Source organism: Peromyscus eremicus, chromosome X (assembly GCF_949786415.1).
Source record: "Peromyscus eremicus chromosome X, PerEre_H2_v1, whole genome shotgun sequence".
Lineage (NCBI taxonomy): Eukaryota > Metazoa > Chordata > Mammalia > Rodentia > Cricetidae > Peromyscus > Peromyscus eremicus.
In genome coordinates this window covers 115,395,515-115,417,051 of record NC_081439.1, presented here as the reverse complement: position 1 = coordinate 115,417,051, position 21,537 = coordinate 115,395,515, and the positions used below count along the sequence as shown (strand labels likewise).

General features: G+C 39.1%; 1 protein-coding gene and 1 pseudogene across 1 annotated transcript in view; both read right to left on the bottom strand.

The window, feature by feature from the left end:
• The window catches only part of Adgrg4 (adhesion G protein-coupled receptor G4), a 109,712-nt gene that overhangs the window by 73,293 nt on the left and 14,882 nt on the right, over window positions 1–21,537 (bottom strand). Inside the window, exon 2 of the mRNA XM_059251366.1 lies at window positions 20,715–21,329. Coding sequence (XP_059107349.1) covers window positions 20,715–21,329 — 615 coding nt within the window. The remainder of the gene's footprint in view (window positions 1–20,714; window positions 21,330–21,537) is intronic.
• Window positions 8,475–8,934, bottom strand: LOC131899897 (U1 small nuclear ribonucleoprotein C-like; annotated as a pseudogene).

Below are 21,537 nucleotides of genomic sequence, written 5' to 3'. Positions count from 1 at the left end.
AGATGGACACAGTTGAGCAATGATGGAGTTCAAGGGGAGAAGACAAGGACAGACGGCAGCGAGTGTGGATGGAGGAAAATGTCAGTTTAGCTAGGAGTGAGAGGCAGTATGTATTGAGTACCGATGATAAAGTATACAGATGAGACTGGGTTCTGAAGGGGATGTAACATGCTTTTGTGTATGGAACACTTATCCCAAGTCAAGTGCTGTGCCACTTGCTATCTTGTTTAATCCACCAAACCACTTTTTGTGGAAAATATTTTAATTATCACCATTTCAAAGATGAAGAAACGGAGTACCAGAAAGTTCACACAAATGGCTCAAGTTTATCTTGGAAATTCAAGGTCCCTCATCTGTTCATCTCCTCTACACCTTCACTTGAGCATGGACAGATCCAGTCACAAGAGGATACACTTCTCCTTCTAAAAACTCATGATCGCCAACCTCAAATGAGCCTTCCACGCTGCCTCCTACTACTTCTCTCTGTTCAGGTTATGCTCCTAGTCTACAATAACCCTTTCAAACATGCCCCATTGTCAAACACCACCTCCACATGTTTATCAGATAATCATGCCTCCTGCTTCAAAGGAAAAAGTAATTGAGCTCATCAGACAGAAGTTCAACTGTAATTTAGATCCTGTCATCCACTATTTCACAAACTTTGCCTCTCTTTTCCCTAATGAGCCTTTCCTTCCTCCTTTAAAACTTATTCTCCTCTCTTGCAATAAAAATGAAAATGCCACATCCCTCTGCCCCATATCTCCCTTCCCCATCACAGCTAAAATTCTTTGAAGTTATTTATGCCAGATGTCCCCCACTCCTCTGGCTCCTTGCCTGGACCAAGCATTGTCCCAACCCCTCTTCTCCTTTTACTCTACTGTATTTTCCCACCTACACTATCAATTTACATCAGTAGACAAATGAATCCCATCTCTCTCTAGGTCAGATCTCTATTCCGAGTTCTACGCTTTTAAGAACCAGTCATTTACTTTGCATTATCTTTTGACTAGTTCATAATACCTCAGACTGAACACACCTTAAACTTGAGCACATTGTCTTCTCTCCATATTGGATCTTCTAGTATTCCTTCACTGAGTAGTCCATTCAGTTATGCCAGCCCAACCTTCTCCAGGTGCCTCTTCCATTCTCTCTCTCCCTTACCATAACCAATCCACCATCTTATCCTAGAGATCATACCCACTAAATACACCTTGACCCATTAATTTCTTTCACTCTCCATTGCTTACTTCCCAACAGGTCCTGTCATGTTTTTGGTTTTTTTCTATTATTTTTGAGATTATAGTATTATTGTTTCTCCCTTCCCTTTATTCCTTCCCAACCTCCCATATACCCCTCTCTGCTCTCTTTCAAATTCATGGCCTCTCTTTCATTAATTGTTGTTATATATATATATATATATATATATATATATATATATATATATATATATATATATAATCTGCTCAGTCAGTATAATGTTACTTGTACATATGTTTTCAGGGATGACCATTTGTTGTTGAGTAACCAATTGATGTGTTCTTTCATGAAGAGGACAATTTCTCCCACTCTCGGCACTCCTTAGTTACCTGTAAGGTCTTTGCCACTACTCTTGGGTGCCTTCCAATCCATCTCAGATGCAACAAGAATGAACATTTGAAAATGTAATTCTGATTGTGTCTCACATATACAATCTCTCTCTCTCTCTCTCTCTCTCTCTCTCTCTCTCTCTCTCTCTCAGTCCCTTTAATGTTTTTCATTACTCACAAGGTAAAAATAATATACTACTTAATAGAGCCTAACTGTGCATGTTTGGTTTCCTACCTAAGTGGCTAGTATAAATTTGGGCTGGGTGCTACCCTTTCTTATGAGCCTCCCCCCACCACAACTCAGTGCTTAACATTTAACTCTACCATAAAAGCTTTGCGTGTGCTGTTATCACTATTTACAGTTTCCTCCATATTTCCTCATGTCAGTAACACCTATTCAGCCTTCTGGTATCAACCCATACGTCACTTCTTCAGAGAGGCCTCCCTTCCCAAATGTCCATGATGAGCTCAAACTAATCTGTTGAGGACTATTGTGATATCACATGTCTCTTTATAGCATTTATCACAGCTGCAGTTTTACATGTGTTTCTTTATGTCTGCCTTCCTCAGTAAGACATCTGAATATAAACAGTCTTTCACTGCTCAACCATTGTAAACTAAGTTTCTAGTGAGTGCCTGGACCATGATAGATGTTCAGTACAGAAGTTTGGCTTACTGAATCAATTGAAAAGATGAGGTCAAAATAATATGAAGCTCTCCACGCCTACAGCTCCTGGAGAGGAAATGCTGGCATTGCACGGTAACAAAGGAGACAAAGAGACAAAGAAGAGAGAGCACCCTCAGAGGTCACACATCTTCCTTTCGGGAAAAATCCCAGAAGATTGACAATGTTCACGGAAATAGGAAAATATCCTGTTAGACCTGGAGATGTGTGACTTGAGGTGAGGACAGAACATCCAGCGAAAATGGCACTCAGGAAAAGTCACAGGTGAGTCACACTCTTTCTTCAATTCAAATCGCTCAAAATGAAATCGTGCATATTTATCTTAGATAAATTGGCATTTTGAATTCACCTTCCTAAGAAGCATATTATCTGTGATGTAGAAATAATTATGGCAGTAGACAACTACTGGCTTATGTCACAGCCTTGATTATAATTAATTCTCTTTGCATATACAGAAAATCTAAAGTTTGTATAGGACAATTTTAAGATTTTATATTCATGAGGAAGTAAAAGAAATAACAATCAGAAGTCTTCAATCAACTATATAGATGAGTTGATTAAAGTGCATGAATGAATAAAGTAGGAAAGTCAAAATTATATAAGAAGTGCATCTTACTTTAAGGTAATAAAACATTGTTTTCACTATCAGAGTTCCATTCTCTTGGGCTTTGTCAGGAGGCCATTTTGTTTCATTAGCACACAATTAATTTTAAGATTTCTGCTTTTAAATTTGACCATGGCCATAAGTGAAAGGACTGGCAGGATTTGGGTTTCCAGTTTTATAACAATTTTATCTCAGCTAATCAGATTTGCAACCCTCTGCCTAAATCATCACTTCTATCACCCATGAGGAGAGTGGCCACACAGAGCTTGAATTGCTCTATGAACATGCTAACTGCTGGTATGAATAGTTTACAAGTCCTACTCCTTTTAGTAACTGAGCTGCAATCAGGTTTGGTTTTTTTTTTTTTTTTTTGAGGACCCTTAAATATCACATACACAAAAAAAAAGCCTGTCACCTGCTTAGATACAACATTCAGAGCACTATCAGAGTAAGCTGTAATATGTAATGGGAAACGTTTTTTATTTTTACCAGGCAGGGGAAAGGAGTCAGAAATAATTTTATCAGAAAAAGCTGAGCCACAGATATAACTAGCTTTATTATTCCCAGTAAATATATCAAAAAGGAAACTGAGATGTAGGAAAAGAAGATGTAGAAAAGAAGGCCGTGTGTGGCAGCGTGCCTTTAATCTCAGTACTCCAAAGAGAGAGGCAAGTGAATTCTGAGTTCTAGGCCAGACTGGTCTATATCGTGAGTTCCAAGACTGTCACGGATACATAGAGAGACCCTGTTTCAAAAGACAAAATGAAACCAAGATTTAGAAAACTAAAAACAAATGAGTTGAACAAAACTGCAAGCAGGCAGCATTTTAAATATCAGAGATAGCTTAGGAAACCCTGTATCTTGTATTGATCCATGTTAACCTGAAGCTTGGGTTTGCATATTTCAGAAAACTTCCCATTGAATCTTTCAGATACAAAGATTTTTTTTTTTTTTGGGTTTTTCAAGACAGGGTTTCTCTGTGTAGCTTTGCGCCTCTCCTGGAACTCACTTGGTAGCCCAGGCTGGCCTCAAACTCACAGAGATCCGCCTGGCTGTGCCTCCCGAGTGCTGGGATTAAAGGCATGCGCCACCACCGCCCGGCTTAAAGACTTTTTCTATCATTTTTCTCTATAAAAATTATTATTACTAAAGATTCAAATAAATGGGACCTCCTGAAACTGAGAAGCTTTTATAGGGCAAAGGACAAGGTCAATAAGACAAAATGACAGCCTATACAATTGGAAAAGATCTTCACCAACCCCACATCTGACAGAGGGCTGATATCCAAAATCTATAAAGAATTCAAAAAACTAGACATCAAAATACTAAACAATCCAATTAAAAAATGGGCTACAGAATTGAACAGAGAATTCTCAACAGAAGAATCTCAAATGGCTGAAAGACATTTAAGGAATTGCTCAACATCCTTAGTCATCAGGGAAATGCAAATCAAAACGACTCTGAGATACCATTTTACACCTGTCAGAATGGCTATGATCAAAAACACTGATGACAGCTTATGTTTGAGAGGATGCTGAGCAAGGGGAACACTCCTCCACTGTTGGTGGGCGTACAAACTTGTACAGCCACTTTGGAAATCAGTATGGTAGTTTCTCAGAAAATTGAGAATCAATCTCCCTCAAGACCCAGATACACCACTCTTGGGCATATACCCAAGGAATGCTCAATCATACCACAAGGACACATACTCAACTATGTTCATAGCAGCATTATTGGTAATAACCAGAACCTGGAAACAACCTAGATGCCCCTCAATCAAAGAATGGATAAAGAAAATGTGGCACATATACACAATGGAGTACTACTCAACAGTAAAAAAAAAAAAAGTGACATCATGAAATTTGCAGGCAAATGGATGGAACTAGAAAATATCATCCTGAGTGAGGTAACCCTGACTCAGAAGGACAAACATGGTATATACTCACTCATAAGTGGATACTAGATTTAAAGCAAAGGATAATCAGACAATGACCCACAGATCAAGAGAAGGTAGCTAACAAGGAGAAACCTAAGAGGGAAGCACGGATTGCCCTGGGAAGAGGAAATAAATGAGATCTCCATGAGTAAACTGGGAATGAAGTGAGGCAATGGACCGTAGGGGATGGGGGATCAAAACATAAGGAAATAGGATGGTCAAACTGGAACAAGGACAGAGGAGGAGAGCAAGGAAAGAGATACCATGATAGAAGGAGACATCAAGTAAACAGGGAGAAACAAGGTGCTAGGGAAGTTCCCAGGGATCCACAAGGATGACCCCAGCTTAGAATACTAGCAATAGTTGAGAAGGTGCCTGAACTGACCTACTCCAGTAATCAGATCGGTGAACACCCTAACTGTCATCATAGAGCCTCCATCTAGTAACTAATGGAAGCAGATGCAGAGATCCACAACCAAAAGATCCACAACCAAGCACCAGGCCGAGCTCCAGGAGTCCAGTCGAAGAGAGAGAAGAGGGATTATATGAGCAAGGGGCATCAAGATCCTGATGGGAAAGCCTACAGAGACAACCAAACCAAACTAGTGGGAACCCATGACTGTGGAGCAATAGTTGTGGAGCCTCCTGGGACTGCACTAGGCCCTCTGCATAAGCGAGACAGTTGTTTAGCTAGACTTGTTTAAGGGGCCCCTGGCAGTGGGATCAGGATCCATCCCTGGTGCACGAGCGGGCTTTTTGGAGCCCACTGCCTATGGTGGGATACCTTACACAGCCTTGGTTCAGGGGGAGGGACTTGGACCTGCCTCAACTGAATGTATCAGGCTCTGCTGACTCTCCATGGGAGTTCTTGCCTTGGAAGAGGTGGGAATGGGGGGTAGGTTGTGGGGGAAGGCTGGGGAGGGCAGGAGGAGGGAGGTCAGGGGCATCTGTGGTTGGTATGTAAAATGAACAGAAAATTTCTTAATAATAAAAAATAAATAAATAAAAATAAAATAAAAAGATTCAAATCTTCATTCATTGAAAATCACATAATTATTGACTGAGTTGTTTGGGGTTTTAGTGTTTAGGTTTTTTTAATGTTCTTTGAGTACTCTAGATATTAATTCTGTCAGGTGTATAATGAAGATTTTTTTCCCATTCTACAAGTTGTCTTGTCTCAACTGTTTCCTTTGCTTTGCAAAACCTTTTAATTTCAAACTACCTAATTTGCCAATTTCCATCATTAAGAAGACAGGTATCAACTAATGCTGGCAAGGGTATGGAGGAAAAGGAAAACTTACAGACTGCTGGTGAAAATACCAACTGGTCCAGGCACTATGGAAGTGCCTCAAAAAACTAAATATGTAACTACCATATAACCCAGCTATGCCAATCCGAGGTGAATACTTGAAAGACTCTGAATCACCATACCACAGATATTTCTGCACATCCATGTTTATCAAAGCACTATTTGCAATAACAAAGATCAGCCTGGGTACCTGTCAAGTGATAAATGGATAAGGAAAATATCCTATATATACATAATGGAGTTCTATTCAGCCATAAAGAAGAATAGTGTCCTTTGCTGGTGAATGAATAAAACCAGAGATCATCATATTAAGTAAAATAAGCAAGACAGAGAAAGACAAATACCACGTTTTCTCTCATTTGTGGGTCCCATAATTCTTTATAGATACAAAAGTATATACATATATGTATATATAATAAAATAAGAAGAGAGATTGGGAGAAGGAAGGACACTATAGGAAGAGAGAAAGAGGGAGGAGGAACTGGCACCCCTAAATGCATGCTCCCCAAATACTCCAAATCCAAGAAAAAAGATGCAAAGACTCTACTCAATATAACCAAGGAGAAACAAACTTCGATACTAAAAAGCTAAGTTTTACAAATGCTGAACAGCACAAAAAAACAGCAATCATCCAAACAGCATTCAAGATATACATTTCAATGGAGGACATCATACTGCTAAACTTAAACATTACAGTGAACTTACTAGTCCAGGAATTGAAAACCAATGGGGATCTCAAATTACAGCCATTCCCTGGAACAATATCCACCTTAAACTTGTTCGTATCTCAGATAGAAACCAATCAAATATCAATAACTCTTTAAAATAGGAATCTGTTAAGAATGAAGGATTGATAAAGCAATCATTCTGGGGGAGAAAACTTTGTATCAAAAAGATTCGATGAAAGATTTTTCTGAAATATACAAACCTAAGCTTTCATGGTTAAAATAGAGCAATATAAGATGCATTATTTCCTAGGCAATCTCTGGTGTTTTCAAACGCTAAGTCTAGCAATCCATGACAAATGGGGTAACAAACGTGTTCATTAGTGTGCAATGTAAGCTGATTGTGAGTATAACTGCTTCGATAATTTCTTCAGGGTGCTCTTAATCCACATGCACTTTGGGTTTTATTAAATTGAGCAATGCAGACTTTCTATATACCCATCATTTCGGACAAGTTAAATTTACTGCACTTGTGATTCATCAGTCTCTCTCTTTCCTCCATGTGCTAAAGATTTTTTCTTATGGTCTCTAAATGGTATACTTATCTCCATTGAATATAATGACTGTCCTACTCAGAAATAAAATTTTGCAAGTGATTGAGGCAGCTACAATGCTAACCATGTCAGCTCTGTCATTTTGGTACATGCTATCTATCTACACACACACATACACACACACACACACACACACACACACACACACACACACACACACACACACTTCTACTGCTCGAGAACTGGTGTTAAAAGGAAAGGCACATTTCTCAACTGAACAAGGTGGCACAGACCCATTTTTTTCCTGCACCTCACCACAAAATACAACCACAAGCCCAGAAAATGGTATGAGGCAGTGATTCTCAACCTGTGAGTCACAATCCCTTTGGGATTTCGAACAACCCTTTCACAGGGGTCGCACATCAGATACCCTGCATATCAGCTACTTACATTATAATTTACAACAGTAGCAAAATTACAGTAGTGAAGTAGCAACAACAGTAATTTCATGGTTAGGGTCAGCACCATACGCAGAACTGTATTAAAGGGTCGCAGCATTAGGAAGGTTGAGAACCAGTGCTAAGGGAACATAAAACTATGACAGGAATTGTGAAGACTCTTGACTAAGATTCAAAAAAGCAAGCTGGGTTAGTGCCTACCACTTCAACACCCCAGCAAGCAAGTTGAGTTTTTTTCTTGGTGTTCTTAAAAACTCCCTTTGAAGATATTTTAAATAGATAATGCAGTCATGTGGCTGAAACAATTTTTTCAGTTGACAATGAATAAGTTTGATCCCATATGCTCTTCCATCTCCCCAAGTCAGCGCACTCCCAGAAGAGTCTCTCTTTTTATTTTAATTCTTTTATTTAAAAACTTACATTTTATTTTTATTATTGTATTTGTAGTTGTTATTTTTAACTAAAAGAACAGATAGTTTTCTATCTCTCTTTTCTATTTTCACAGCACAACTGAAAACTGCCTTTTTGCCCCACTTCCCCCCTCCAAAATTATTTCTTTGTTAGGAGGGGGGACTCTTCTTTTGTGTGCAACTAGAAAACACTGACACACAACACCATGATCTCCTGGTGGAATAGAACAAATAATACAAAAACTGATCAAAGAGCTCCCTCTGCTTTTATCTGTCTAGCCATGTCATGCCAGGTTGAGTAAGCATCATCAGGGAGCAAGTAAGAGGTCTCATCATTGGAGGCCCAGGCATCACAGGCACGTGGCCTTCCATTTGTGGCTTCATTCTAGGAACATGTCTCATGGGCATCATCCCAGAAAGAGGAGGGCCCATCATTGACATCATAGGAGGGTCTCCCAAGGCTGGCATCATACCAGGACAAGGAGAATCAGGGAGCCTGGGGAAAGTGGGATCACGGCCTCTGCAGGAGAAAGGGCAGAGAATGGAGCTAGAGGTATCTTTTTTTGTTGAAATGCAGCTGCAGTATTATCAGTCAGGCTCTGGGCCTTCTCTTTCATCCATTTCTGGTAATAGTCTTTGTATTTCCTATACCGCAGTGGCTCTTTCTCACAGATGGGGAGTCATGGGTAAAATACATATCATAATAGTCAAAATAAAACTTGGGCATGTTGCTCTGTAGGCCACGGCTATGTAGTTCCTGATGTTGTTGTTATTGTTATCATTATTATTATTATTCCCAGAAGTAAAGGAATGACATAAGCTGAAGGCTTCCCCTCAACCCAACATCAACTCTACCCAAGACCTATGTTCCCAGTCACCAACCTAGCAACAGAATATCGTCCAAGTAGGCTTACTCTCTTTCTAGATCCATAGGAAGCTCTCTAAGATCATTTTGCAAGCCTGACACCAACAGCAAGGGAAACTGACTGGAAGTCCTGTTACCAATAAACAGCCAAATGAAATACCTCTCTATTCCTGCCAGGCCTGAGGCCCCTTGCCTCACCAGTAGATACCTGTTGAATAGTACCTGGGATAGGAAGACTATTTTTCCATTGTCCCAAGAGTATCTGGACCCATACAGAAACACAAAATCCAAAAAAGGAAGAATGATGGAGCCAGTAACAGTAAGTGGTCTGGTCTGGGCAGCCTCTTTGTCTAGATAGTCCTGAGATTTTTCTCCCCATTCAGAGACAGCAAGGCAACCAACAGGGACCCAGTAGCAGCAGGTGCCCTGACCCAGGAAGCCTGATCAAAGGCTTCCCTTTTTTCTTCAAAAACACAGAGAAAGCAAAGTTAAGAGACATCACTAAGGAAATCACAGCACACCCCAACCCCACCATGAGATAATCTGGATACCCAACCTAAAGAGAATCTTCATGTTTCACACATGGGCAGCACCACTAGGGAACAGTGGGAGCCACAGAGTCACGAAATAAACCAAGTAAGACAAAGTAACACCAAAGGAACTCTAAAACCTAATCTGCATTTAGAAGCATAGCTCACAAAGATAGCATAAGACTTGTGTGCTAAACCTAAACATAATGGTTCCCTGCTAAAACTAAAATGTAAATAAGACCCATTCTCTCCTCACATTGAAAAAACATCCAGGACACAAACACAATTTGAATGAGAAGAGACAATCAACTCATAGTAACACCAAGATGAATCAGATGTTGGTATTATCTGACAAGAATGTTTGTTGAATTGTATTGTCAAAAGTTTATTGCTCAAAGTAATGGGTTTCATTGTAATGTTTCTGTGCATGCAGATAATGTACTTTAATCATATTATCCCTTTACGGCACTCCCTTATCCCACTCCCCTTTCTGAGCCCGCTCCTCTTCTCTAATATGTACTCCATTTTCTAGATTCCACACATAAGAGAAAAATATGCTACATACAGCTCTGTGAATCTGGCTTATTCTGCCTAATATAAAACCTTCAACAAAATATTAGCAACAGTCTGTAGAAGAGAATTATCAATAAACCTACAGCAGGGGCCAGAGAGATAATTCAGAGGTTAAGAACACTAGCTGCTCTTCCAGGGGACCTAGGTTCCACTCCAGCAGACACATTGCTGCTCACACCATCTGTAACTCCAGTCCAGGGGACCTGACATTCTCTTCTAGCCTCTGTGGTGCACAGACATACACACAGGCAAAACACACAGACACTTTTCAGTCAAAATAAAAATGAAAAAGAGAAGAAACTTAAGAAAAACATCAACTCTAATGGTGGAACACTGAATGCTTTGCTACTAAGACTGGGGATAAGGAAACTCTAGCTACATTTACTCATTATAACACAAGACGAAGAAGTAAAAAGCACTAGAGTCTAGGGCTAAGAGGCCTTAGATTTAACCCCAAAATCATGATCTACAAAAATAAATTAGACTTTTTCACAACCCAGAGCTTCTGCCCAATGAAAGCCCATATAAAAGATATTTTTTTAATTCTATGAAGAAAGAGAAGACATTTTCAAGTAGTTATCAAGTATTTTCAAAGTCTGTACCAACAATGACTAGACTGTATGAAGAACTTTTGACACTAAGTTGGGTGGATGGGGAAGGGGAATGGATCTGTTGGGCAAAGTTGGGGGTGGGGTGAATATGATCAAAACACATTGTAGGAAATTCTCAAAGAACTCATAAAATTTAATAAATACAAATTTTAAAACCTAAACAGTAATAAAAAACCACTCTAATTTTATTTTTTAAAAAAAGCAAGAGACAAGAACAGCAGGGTGGTGGTGCACACCTTTAATCCCAGCACTCAGGAGGCAGAGAAAGGCAGTTCTCTGTGAGTCTGAGGCCAGCCTGGTCTACAGAGTGAGTTCCAGGACAGCCGGTGCTACACAGAGGAAGTCTGTCTCAAAAAGCCAAAGAGAGAGGGGGTGGACAAGCAGATGTCAAGTAAGCCCAGGGAAAAGATGTTGAACATCATTGGGCATCAAGGAAATGCAAATTAAAACCACCGCAAAGCATCACTATACACCGACAAGCATGATTTAAATAGGTAGTTCTAAATGCCTCCAAGGAAGCCAAGAACTGATTAATCTGCCATTGTGGATAGGAATGGATGTCCACCTGTACAGCAGTTCCTTATAAAATTAAACCAGCAACTGCCACATGGTCCACAAGTTAAACTAAGCACTGACCACAGAGGAAAACAACTTTTGCTTACAAGAAACCATTCCTAACATTTTTGTAATAGCCCCACATTAGAATCAGTCCAGGTACTCTCCACAGGTTAAAAGAAAATTTGTGAAACAACCTCATCATCCACAATGAAAAGGAACAAACTATGTATACACATAGCTACCTACTCTCCAAAGAGTTAGGCTGAGCAAAAGAATGTCACACTTTAAAGGCTACATGCTGCAGAATTGCATTCATATATATATTTTAAATTTTTATTAATTAATTAATTTATTTTGGTGTCTGGAGGTTTTGTCTGCGTGCATGTCTGTGTGCCACATGCATACCCAGTACCCTCAGAGGCCAGAAGAGGGCATCCCAAGCCCCATATTTTTATATTTTTTAGATGACAAAATTTTAGAAATAGAGGACATAAGCATCATCACCAAGGGACAGGGACTTGAGAAAAATATGTGTAAAGGCCAAGGACAGATAGGAGCTGGGTATGGTTATAAAAGTCCAGCATGATGGAGGTCTGTGGTATAAAAACTATGCAAAATTGACTCTGATGGTGGATATGCCAATGTACACATATGATAAAATCATACAAAATTTAATATGCACACAAAATGTATACCAGTATAACTAGAGAAATCTGAAAATAATGATGTGTTATAGCAACATTGTTAGTATCCTTTTTCTCATACTAAAGTTTTATATAATGCTGCCATTAAGGTAAACTATGTAAGGTATACAAGGAGTCTCCAACTGCACTGGAATCTACAATTATTTCATTAAAACTTTTGGTTTAAAGCCGGGCGGTGGTGGCACACGCCTTTAATCCCAGCACTCAGGAGGCAGAGCCAGGCGGATCTCTGTGATTTCGAGGCCAGCCTGGACTACCAAGTGAGTCCCAGGAAAGGCACAAAGCTACACAGAGAAACCCTGTCTCGAAAAACCAAAAAAAAAAAAATTATTAAAAAAAAAAAAACTTTTGGTTAAAAACAAAGCATGTTGTGGGGGTTGGGAAGATTGCTCAGTGGTTAAGAGCACTGGCTTCTCTTCCAGAGGACCCAGGCTCAATTCCCAGTAGACACATGGCTGCTCACAACCATCTGTAACTCCAGTCCCAGGAGATCCAATGCCCTCTTCTGCCCTCTGTGGGCACTAGGCTCACACATGGTACACAGAAATACATTCAGGTGAAACAGTATACACATAATATAAATAAATTTTTAAAATGTAAAAGAACAAAGCAAATACAAAATCTCACATTGTCCAGATAGTAAAGCAATACCAAATATCCATTTGTACTGCAGGGATCCCCAAATCCATGGGATCCCTATTTTGCCACATTCATTGTTTCTGTTTATAAACAAGTGATCACTTCAGAAATTATATACATGAGTCTCACTGCCTGTATGTTAAAGTGAGGATAATCCATGCGAATGCACAGGGGCCTATGGGCTTAATTCCCATTTGCTCTTTCACTCTAGATTAAATTGTGTTAGTGCAATCATTTGGAGCTGGAGATCAGAGCTATAGAGTAGCTGAATATTTATGAGGCATTTGGTGACAGATGTACCTGCCAACAGAATATTAAGTAGACCATTTAGTAAGATACCAAATTCTGGTTGTGATTTGGATATATCAACTCATATTAAATCTGTGTGTTGTTCTAGCTCACATATTACATCTGGCTTTTCTTTCAATCACGACCTCTGTAAATATAATTCAATGTGTTGATTAGATTTGTGAGAACTAGTGTTGACCAGAAACTGCCACAAACAGATTTGCCCATGGGGTATGAAAATCCAAAATGAGTATCTTTGAATAATAACAAAAAAACCCTGCTTTGCCAAAATGGTGCCTGATTTCAGCTTTCAAGTAAGGAAATGAAAAATGAGTCTTGTGAGAGAGAGACAGGCTACGAACCCCGTCTATGAATCTACAGAATGTCACCCCGTGCAGGAGAATACCAATAAGGGAGGTCGAAGTGAACTACAAACTGTTCATGCTTATCTTTCCTGATGAAAAACGAGGATAGCAGAAAGAATTGATGTACAAGGGCAAGACCAAATTGCCTGTTAGCTGTAGAGCCCATCACCACAGAATTGTCCGTATGAGAACTGATAATTGGACAGAGGGATTAATAGTGAGCCAAACAAAGGCCTTTAGAAACCACACCGACAATACAATCCATCTCTGCATATTTCAAGAATGGACAGTTCATAAAGTAATCCAAGTCAGCTGGAGCATTCTATCAATTAATAAAGCTCAACAAATCAATGCCTCCACAGATGGAGGGCTGCTATGTTTTTAATAGACTGTAGATTTCCCAAGATGGACTCAATTCATATTATTTCATTCCCTTCAATAGAGGGGATTTCTCCAATATATAACTAAGAGGAATTTTATTTCTGTGTCTTTGGAAGACTCAATGTCTTTATACATTCACACATTAGAACAATTCTTTGCTGTATCATGTGTCTGAAAGGAAATTAAGAGAAGAACCAAAGTTTATGTTGGTGTTAAATGGTTGCTTCAAGGATTTCTGTCACCACATACTACTTTTAAAAATCATGGAGGCTTTTGTCATAGGCAAAAACTGGAAACCAAAAGTCTTTCAAATGACTTGACCTTATGGACTAAATATAGTATACCCTTACTCTATGATATTGTTGAATAGCTTATACCCCCAAAATAATCAGATAGCTCTACATTTTTTGAAATTGAAATATCACCAATCTGTACTGGTAAGTTAAAAAAAATCTGAGCCTAACTGAAAACATTCATGTTTAAACCTGAGTTTCTTTTCTGCTTGTTACTTTTGAGGAGAGTCACTTGGGGTAAGGGGTTGCAGGGAAAAGAGATTTTATTTAAGACTTATACCTTTATGTATTTTTACTGTCTATATCTATTAATTTAACCTGGAGAGGTATATTAATTTTAGTGAAAATTTATAAAATAACTGGCAAAGTGCTAAGATCAATAAAATTACAAAAGCTCATCGACTTTTCCTAAGAAATAGTATTCTTAGGAATGAATTCTACAAAATTTCAGGCCTAAGTATACCGAGATGCATACCCACATGAGGAAGTTTGTGATGGAAACATTGAAACAATTGAAATGTCCATCATTGGACAAATGTCAGCTAAGTAAATTATGTTACATATATACCAAAAACAGATTTAAATGTACTTTTATGCCCATGATAATAATACTGTTAAATCAAGCTTTAGGACAATATGTAGATATGTTTTATTTATTAAATTGTACATATTATACATATACATGCATATGTACATATGTACTTATATATACCATAAAAATATATTTTAAGAATAAATATCTCTATGGAAAACTAAATTTTAAGTTTTGTTTGCATACTTTTGTATTGTTAAAATCTATCTTATTCACAACCATGTATATTGCATTGTGAAATTTTTAAAAATAAAGAAAAGAAACTTTAGTTTCCCCAGAAATAAATTCATAATGACTAGCACTTTTACTGTTATTATTTATCACCATGCTGTTTAAATATTCCTGACTCATCTCCAACTGTCATGAATACATGTTCATTAAACCCAGATAGGGTTCATGGATTTCTGTTACATGTTCCCCCAAAGCCTTGTTCTCATGAATATAAATATATATGTGTATATATATATTTTATGTGTAAATAGATTTATTGAGATTTGTAACCTAGTAATGTGCTCATTAAAATTTATTTTAAGGGTCATAATCCTTCTATGGACTATAAATACAAATTTATTAGACAAAAGCTAAAGCTAGGCATGTTGTAATCACTCATATTTAGCCACCATTTTCCTAGCTGTCATATGATGAAGACAGAAAGGAAATGAATGTGATGCTATTACCCTTCCTTTAGTGGTGAGGATGGCGGTGACTCTAGCTGCTTGCCTAATCCCTGCAGGTGGGTTCTCAGCACCAGCAATTCCCTGCCAAGCAAACCCCTAAAACTCCATAAGATTGTAAGGACCACAGATTCTCCTTAGACAAGTGGTTCTCAACGACCCCTTTGGGGGCTGAATGATCCTCTCATGGGGGTCTTATATCAGATATCCGGCATTTCAGATATTTATATTACAATTCATAATAGTAAAAAATTACAGTTTGTAGTAACAACAAATACAATTTTATGGTTGGGGGTCACCACGCCATGAGGAATTATATTAGGGCTTTCAGCATTAGGAAGATTCAGACCCACTGGCTTAGATAGTCCTGCACAGTGTAGGAGTGAAAGGAACATGGACTTTGTAACACATCTCTGCTCAAATGCCAGCTGCACAACTTACTTGACTAGGTAACCTTAGAGAATGCTTATCACCTCTCTTTTTTTAATCTATAAAATGCCTAGACCTTGGTAAGAACTTAGTAAAAGGCAACAACTAATATGTCAGAATATGCTGGAAACTGGAGCCTCTGTCTTCAGGGGAAAAATCTATTTGGCTGCTTTAGACAATTTCAAGAGCTTTTTCAACTCAGTCTAGACTCCTCTGGCCCTCGGTTTAGGACCTCCTATTCAAAGGTTTAGAAAGAATACTTGTAGAAACCTGAATAGTAGAGAGAACGTTTTCTACTCTTTTGCTTAATTGTCATATCCACAAGAACTCACCCCTAGACAATGGACTGTATATTAAAAAGTGTCGAAGAGAGAAAAAAATGGGGGTTGTGCAGCACCTTAATATTGGTTAGACTTGGTTATTTATCAGCCATATGGTTGGGGGAGGGGGAGAAGTCGTCATTGTGTTTTCTTTTTTTTCTTTTTTTCTTTTTTGTTTTTCTTAAGAGTACTTAAATTTCTATGGATTTTTTTAATTTTTTTATTTTATTTTATAATTTAATTTAATTTTACATATCAGCCACGGATTCCCTTGTCCTCCCACCTCCCACCCCCCACCCCACCCCACCCCACCCCACCCCCGTTCCCATCTCCTCCAGGGCAAAGACTCCCCTGGGGATTGAGTTCAGCCTGGTAGATTCAGTCCAGGCAGGTCCAGTCCCCTCCTCCCAGGCTGAGCAAAGTGTCCCTGCATAGGCCCCAGGTTCCAAACAGCCAGCTCATGCACTGAGGACAGGTCCTGGTCCCACTGCCTGGATGCCTCCCAAACAGTTCAAGCTAATCAACTGTCTCACTTATCCAGAGGGCCTGATCCAGTTGGGGACTCCTCAGCTATTGGTTCATAGTTCATGTGTTTCCACTAGTTTGGCTATTTGTCCCTGTGCTTTTTCCAATCTTGGTCTCAACAATTCTCACTCATACAAACCCTCCTCTTTCTCGCCAATTGCACTCCTGGAGCTCCACCTGGGGCCTGGCCATGAATCTCTGCATCCGGTTCCCTCAGTCATTGGATGAGATTTCTAGCACAACAATTAGAGTGTTTGGCCATCCTATCACCAGAGTAGGTCAGTTCGGGCTATCTCTCGACCATTGCCGGTAGTCTACTGCGGAGGTATCTTTGTGGATTTCTGTGGACCTCTCTAGCACTTTGCTTCTTCCTATTCTCATGTGGTCTTCATTTATCATGGTCTCTTATTTCTTGTTCTCTCTCTCTAAACAATCAATCAATGGGACTTCTTGAAACTGAGAAGCTTTTGTAGAGCAAAGGATACGGTCAACAAGGCAAAGCGACAGCCTACAGAATGGAAAAAGATCTTCACCTACCCCACATCTGACAGAGGGCTGATATCCAGAATATATAAAGAACTCAAGAAATTAGACATCAAAATGCCCAACAGTCCAATTAAGAAATGGGCTATAAGCCGGGCGGTGGTTGTGCACGCCTTTAATCCCAGCACTCGGGAGGCAGAGCCAGGCGGATCTCTGTGAGTTCGAGGCCAGCCTGGGCTACCAAGTGAGTTCCAGGAAAGGCGCAAAGCTACACAGAAAAACCCTGTCTCGAAAAACCAAAAAAAAAAAAAAAAAAAAAAAAAAAAGAAAGAAAGAAAGAAAGAAAGAAAGAAATGGGCTATAGAGCTAAACAGAGAATTCTCAACAGAGGAAGCTCAAATGGCTGAAAGACATTTAAGGAATTGCTCAACATCCCTAATCATCAGGGAAATGCAAATCAAAACAGCTCTGAGATACCACCTTACACCTGTCAGAATGGCTAAGATCAAAAACACCGAAGACAGCTTATGCTGGAGAGGATGTGGAGCTAGGGGAACTCTCCTCCACTGCTGGTGGGAATGCAAGCTTGTATAACCACTTTGGAAATCAATATGGTGCTTTCTTTGAAAATTAGGAATCAATCTCCAAAAGACCCAGCTATACCACTCTTGGGCATATACCCAAGGAATGTTCAATCATACCACAAGGGCACTTGCTCAGCTATGTTCATATCAGCATTATTTGTAATAGCCAGAACATGGAAACAACCTAGATGCCATTCAACTGAAGAATGGATAAATAAAATGTGGTATATATACACAATGGAATACTACTCAGCAGAGAAAAACAATGACATCATGAGATTTGCAGGCAAATGGATGGATCTAGAAAAAATCATCCTGAGTGAGGTAACCCAGACTCAGAAAGACAAACATGGTATGTACTCACTCATAGGAGGATAGTAGATGTAAAACAAAGATGACTAGACTGCTACTCACAACTCCAGGGAGGCTACCTAGAACACAGGACCCTAAGAAAGACACAGGGATCGCCCAATGACAGAAAAATAGATGAGACCTACATGAACAACCTGGACGTGAGTAGGGGTAATGAAGGGCAAGGGTCGAGGGAAAGAGAGCTTAGGAGAGCAGGAGATCCCAGCTGGGTCGTTGTGTTTTCAAAAGCCACTGTCAAGTTTGTGCATTTATAAGGGCTGATATGCCATGCTTTGTTGACTCCCATGGGAGGCCTTGCCCTTTCTGAGGAGTGGATGGGGGAGCAGAAAAGAGGTGGGCGGGGTGGGGGGAACAGGAGAAGAGAGGAAGGGAAACTGGTTGGTATGTAAAATAAATTTTAAAAATTAACAATAAAAAAGAACAAAAGTAAAGTTCCTTCTTTGTTTGTTTGTTTTTTCAAGACAGGGTTTCTCTGTGTGGTTTAGGCTCCTGTCCTGGATCTCACTCTGTAGACCAGACTGGCCTTGAACTCAGAGATCCTCCTGACTCTGCCTCCCGAGTACTGGGATTAAAGGCGTGCGCCACCACTGCCCAGCGTAAAGTTCCTTTATACGTTGTATAAGCCATTCAGTCTTGATTTCTTAATGTCTAACTCAGATTTGTAATTAGAGCTAGCTAGAAGCACTCTCCCTCATTGGAAGACCTCAAAAAGGAGGGAAAGTAGCAACAACAACAGTGTCTTCAGCTAAAATCAGAAAGAATACCTTTCATATTCTTCCGCACTAGTCTCAAAGCACAGAAACCTGGTACAGTGTGCTGCTGTCTTTAACCCAGTCAGCACCCATACTATTGGGGAAAGCATATCCCCATGCCCTGTATGAGCACTCCTAGGTTTAGATCTAGGCCCCATTCTTTGTCCAACTTGTTCCCAAAATCAAAAGAACAGAACACATACATTTCTAGAAATGCGAAAAATCCTATTGCCACTGATAACGTACTTCAGGGCTGCTGCTGTTGGTCATGATAGAAGTTGAAAGGAAAATGGCATTGTCCTGAGAAAAGCCACCCTATATTTCCTTCTCAAAACCAGAGAGAAGAATAAATACACATATATAATTCCAAGATTGTTATTAACATCATTATATCAACAAGAAAAGTAAATTACAGTATATGTGTGTGTGTTATCCTATATATGAATTACCATATGATCTAAATTATATATACATTATATATATATATATAATATATATTATATATATTCACCAAAAGGAACCAGGTCTTCTTGGCAAAATGGTTGATTCTTAGGCTGAACAGGAAAAGGTATGAAACCAGCATGCAGTATTCTTCTTTTGCCAGAAAGGCAGAAAATATGCAAAGAATGATTGAATGTGTCAAAGGGACAGGGAAGTCAGACCGAAGGGCTCCCACTGGCCAAATACGGAACAATTGTCATATCAAAACAAACAATAGTAACAATTGGAAACCTAGTGAATAAAATTAGAATGCATAAGTTCATGTCTACACAAATAAACATGAATTAATTAATTAATTTGGAAGAAGGGAAAAGTCTGCCTTAAAATGGAATAAATACAAGCTAATAAATATGGAACTTTAACACCATCATAGTTGTGAGTGATCTAAGCAAGAGCCATGAGTATATGTAAAACTATTGGATAAAAGTTGGATAGGAGGATATTTACATTGTCTCCAAACATCTCCCTAGAAATTAATTGCAAAGGAAAAGGATAATACATTTCCAGTGACAAAATCTGGCAGAAATCAAAATCAAGTGATTAAATTTATTATTATGAATATGGGGACAATTTGGCCCCATGTTTCTGCTGATACGAGAAAAAAACAGCATCACTTTTGCGATATTCTTACCAAAAGTGGAAAGCCAGAATGTAGATACCAAGAAAGTAGACAAATCCAAACTAAGGGATGGTCCACAAAACAACTGGACTATATACTAGGAATGTCTAGGTTAAAAAAAAAAAAAACGAAAACAAAGCAAGACAGGAGATGTAAAGACACTTGGTAACTAGATGCAATGCATGGTTGTAAAACAGATCTTAGGCCAAACAAAAAAGTTACAAATGAAATTATTAGGATGAATGGTTAAATTTTAAGATCAGCTAGAAATTAGATGTTAATGTTGTATCCATGTTAAAATTTTTTATTTTTATCACTGTGATACAATTAAGATAATTTCTAATCCTTAGGGTACATATACTGAGACAAAGAGTAATATATAAGAACAATGCCTTCTTCTTACTCTCAGATGACCCCAAAACAAATAAGGGGTGTGATGTGGGGTGTGTGTGTGTGTGTGTGTGTGTGAGAGAGAGAGGGGGGGGGGAGACAGACAGACAGACAGACAGAGGGAATGCACAGCAGGAAGAGAAAAGAGATGAAAATGAGGAGAATGATAAAGTATGTGGATGAATAAGGGTTAACCATTGACAAGTGTGGGTAAATAGAGATTTTGTTGTTCTTATATATTTTCTATGAATTTGGAGTTATATTAAAAAATAAAAGGGAAAAGAAAACAGTGTTTTCTCTACATCAAAAAGCAGAAGACAAAATTGTGGGAACCTTGGGTGCCTTGGAGGAAGACAGAGCCTTGATCTAGGAATGGATAATTTCAGCCTTATTTATGAGCAGAGCAGTGATGTATCAATTCTACCCTTGCTGGGGGGAAAAAATGTGTAAGTTACTCACAGCAGCGCAGTCTCCTGTCAACAGTTGGACTTATCTTGTGGATGAGCCAAACATCATCTTCCCAATTAACTACATTTCCATATAAACACGTCGTAAACTCCTCATTTTCCAGGATGCGGTCCCAGAGCTGAAAGTAATACAAGCTGCCGGTAAAGCGAGGTACCACAGTTTTAATCTGGCCCTCTCCATTTCTAGGAAAGTGCCCTAAAACCAAAGTCCCATCAGGAGGCAGGCTGTGTGGCTGATCCATTATCGCAAGTATCCTTTCTTTGTTCCGGAAGAGCTCGAATCTGCCCTTCACACCATCCCATATTAAGCACATGGTATGCCAGTGAAACGGAATTAGGTGATAGCTGATATAAAAGGTCTTGCCAAAGCTGTACAGTATCAGCTGCCGATGGTCTCCCGCAAGTCCAAGGTCTACATCTTCTCTGCCCAGGAGAGTGTTATTAGTAATATAGGAGAAGGCCATCCAGGGATGTGAGCTGTCAGTCATGGATATCAGATCAATGCATGCTGTGAGTCGGCTGAGTTCAGGCATGGGGCTGGTCAAACGGACATATGTCTCGCCTTCTCCATAAAAATCCAGCCTTTTTCCTTTCAGTGAAAGTGAATCTGTCCAAATTTGGAGAAAAAGGAAAGAGAAAACAAATGAAATTTCAGTTAATTTTTTTCCTATCTTCTTTGGCAGTATAGTCAAATTGTACAATATAATTATGAGTCAATCTTGATGCAAATAAGGAAGAAGTAGATATACAAAAAAATCATCTCTATTTGACATTGATGTGTGATTCTTTTGGCAGAAGAGTTTCTCCCTGATTCT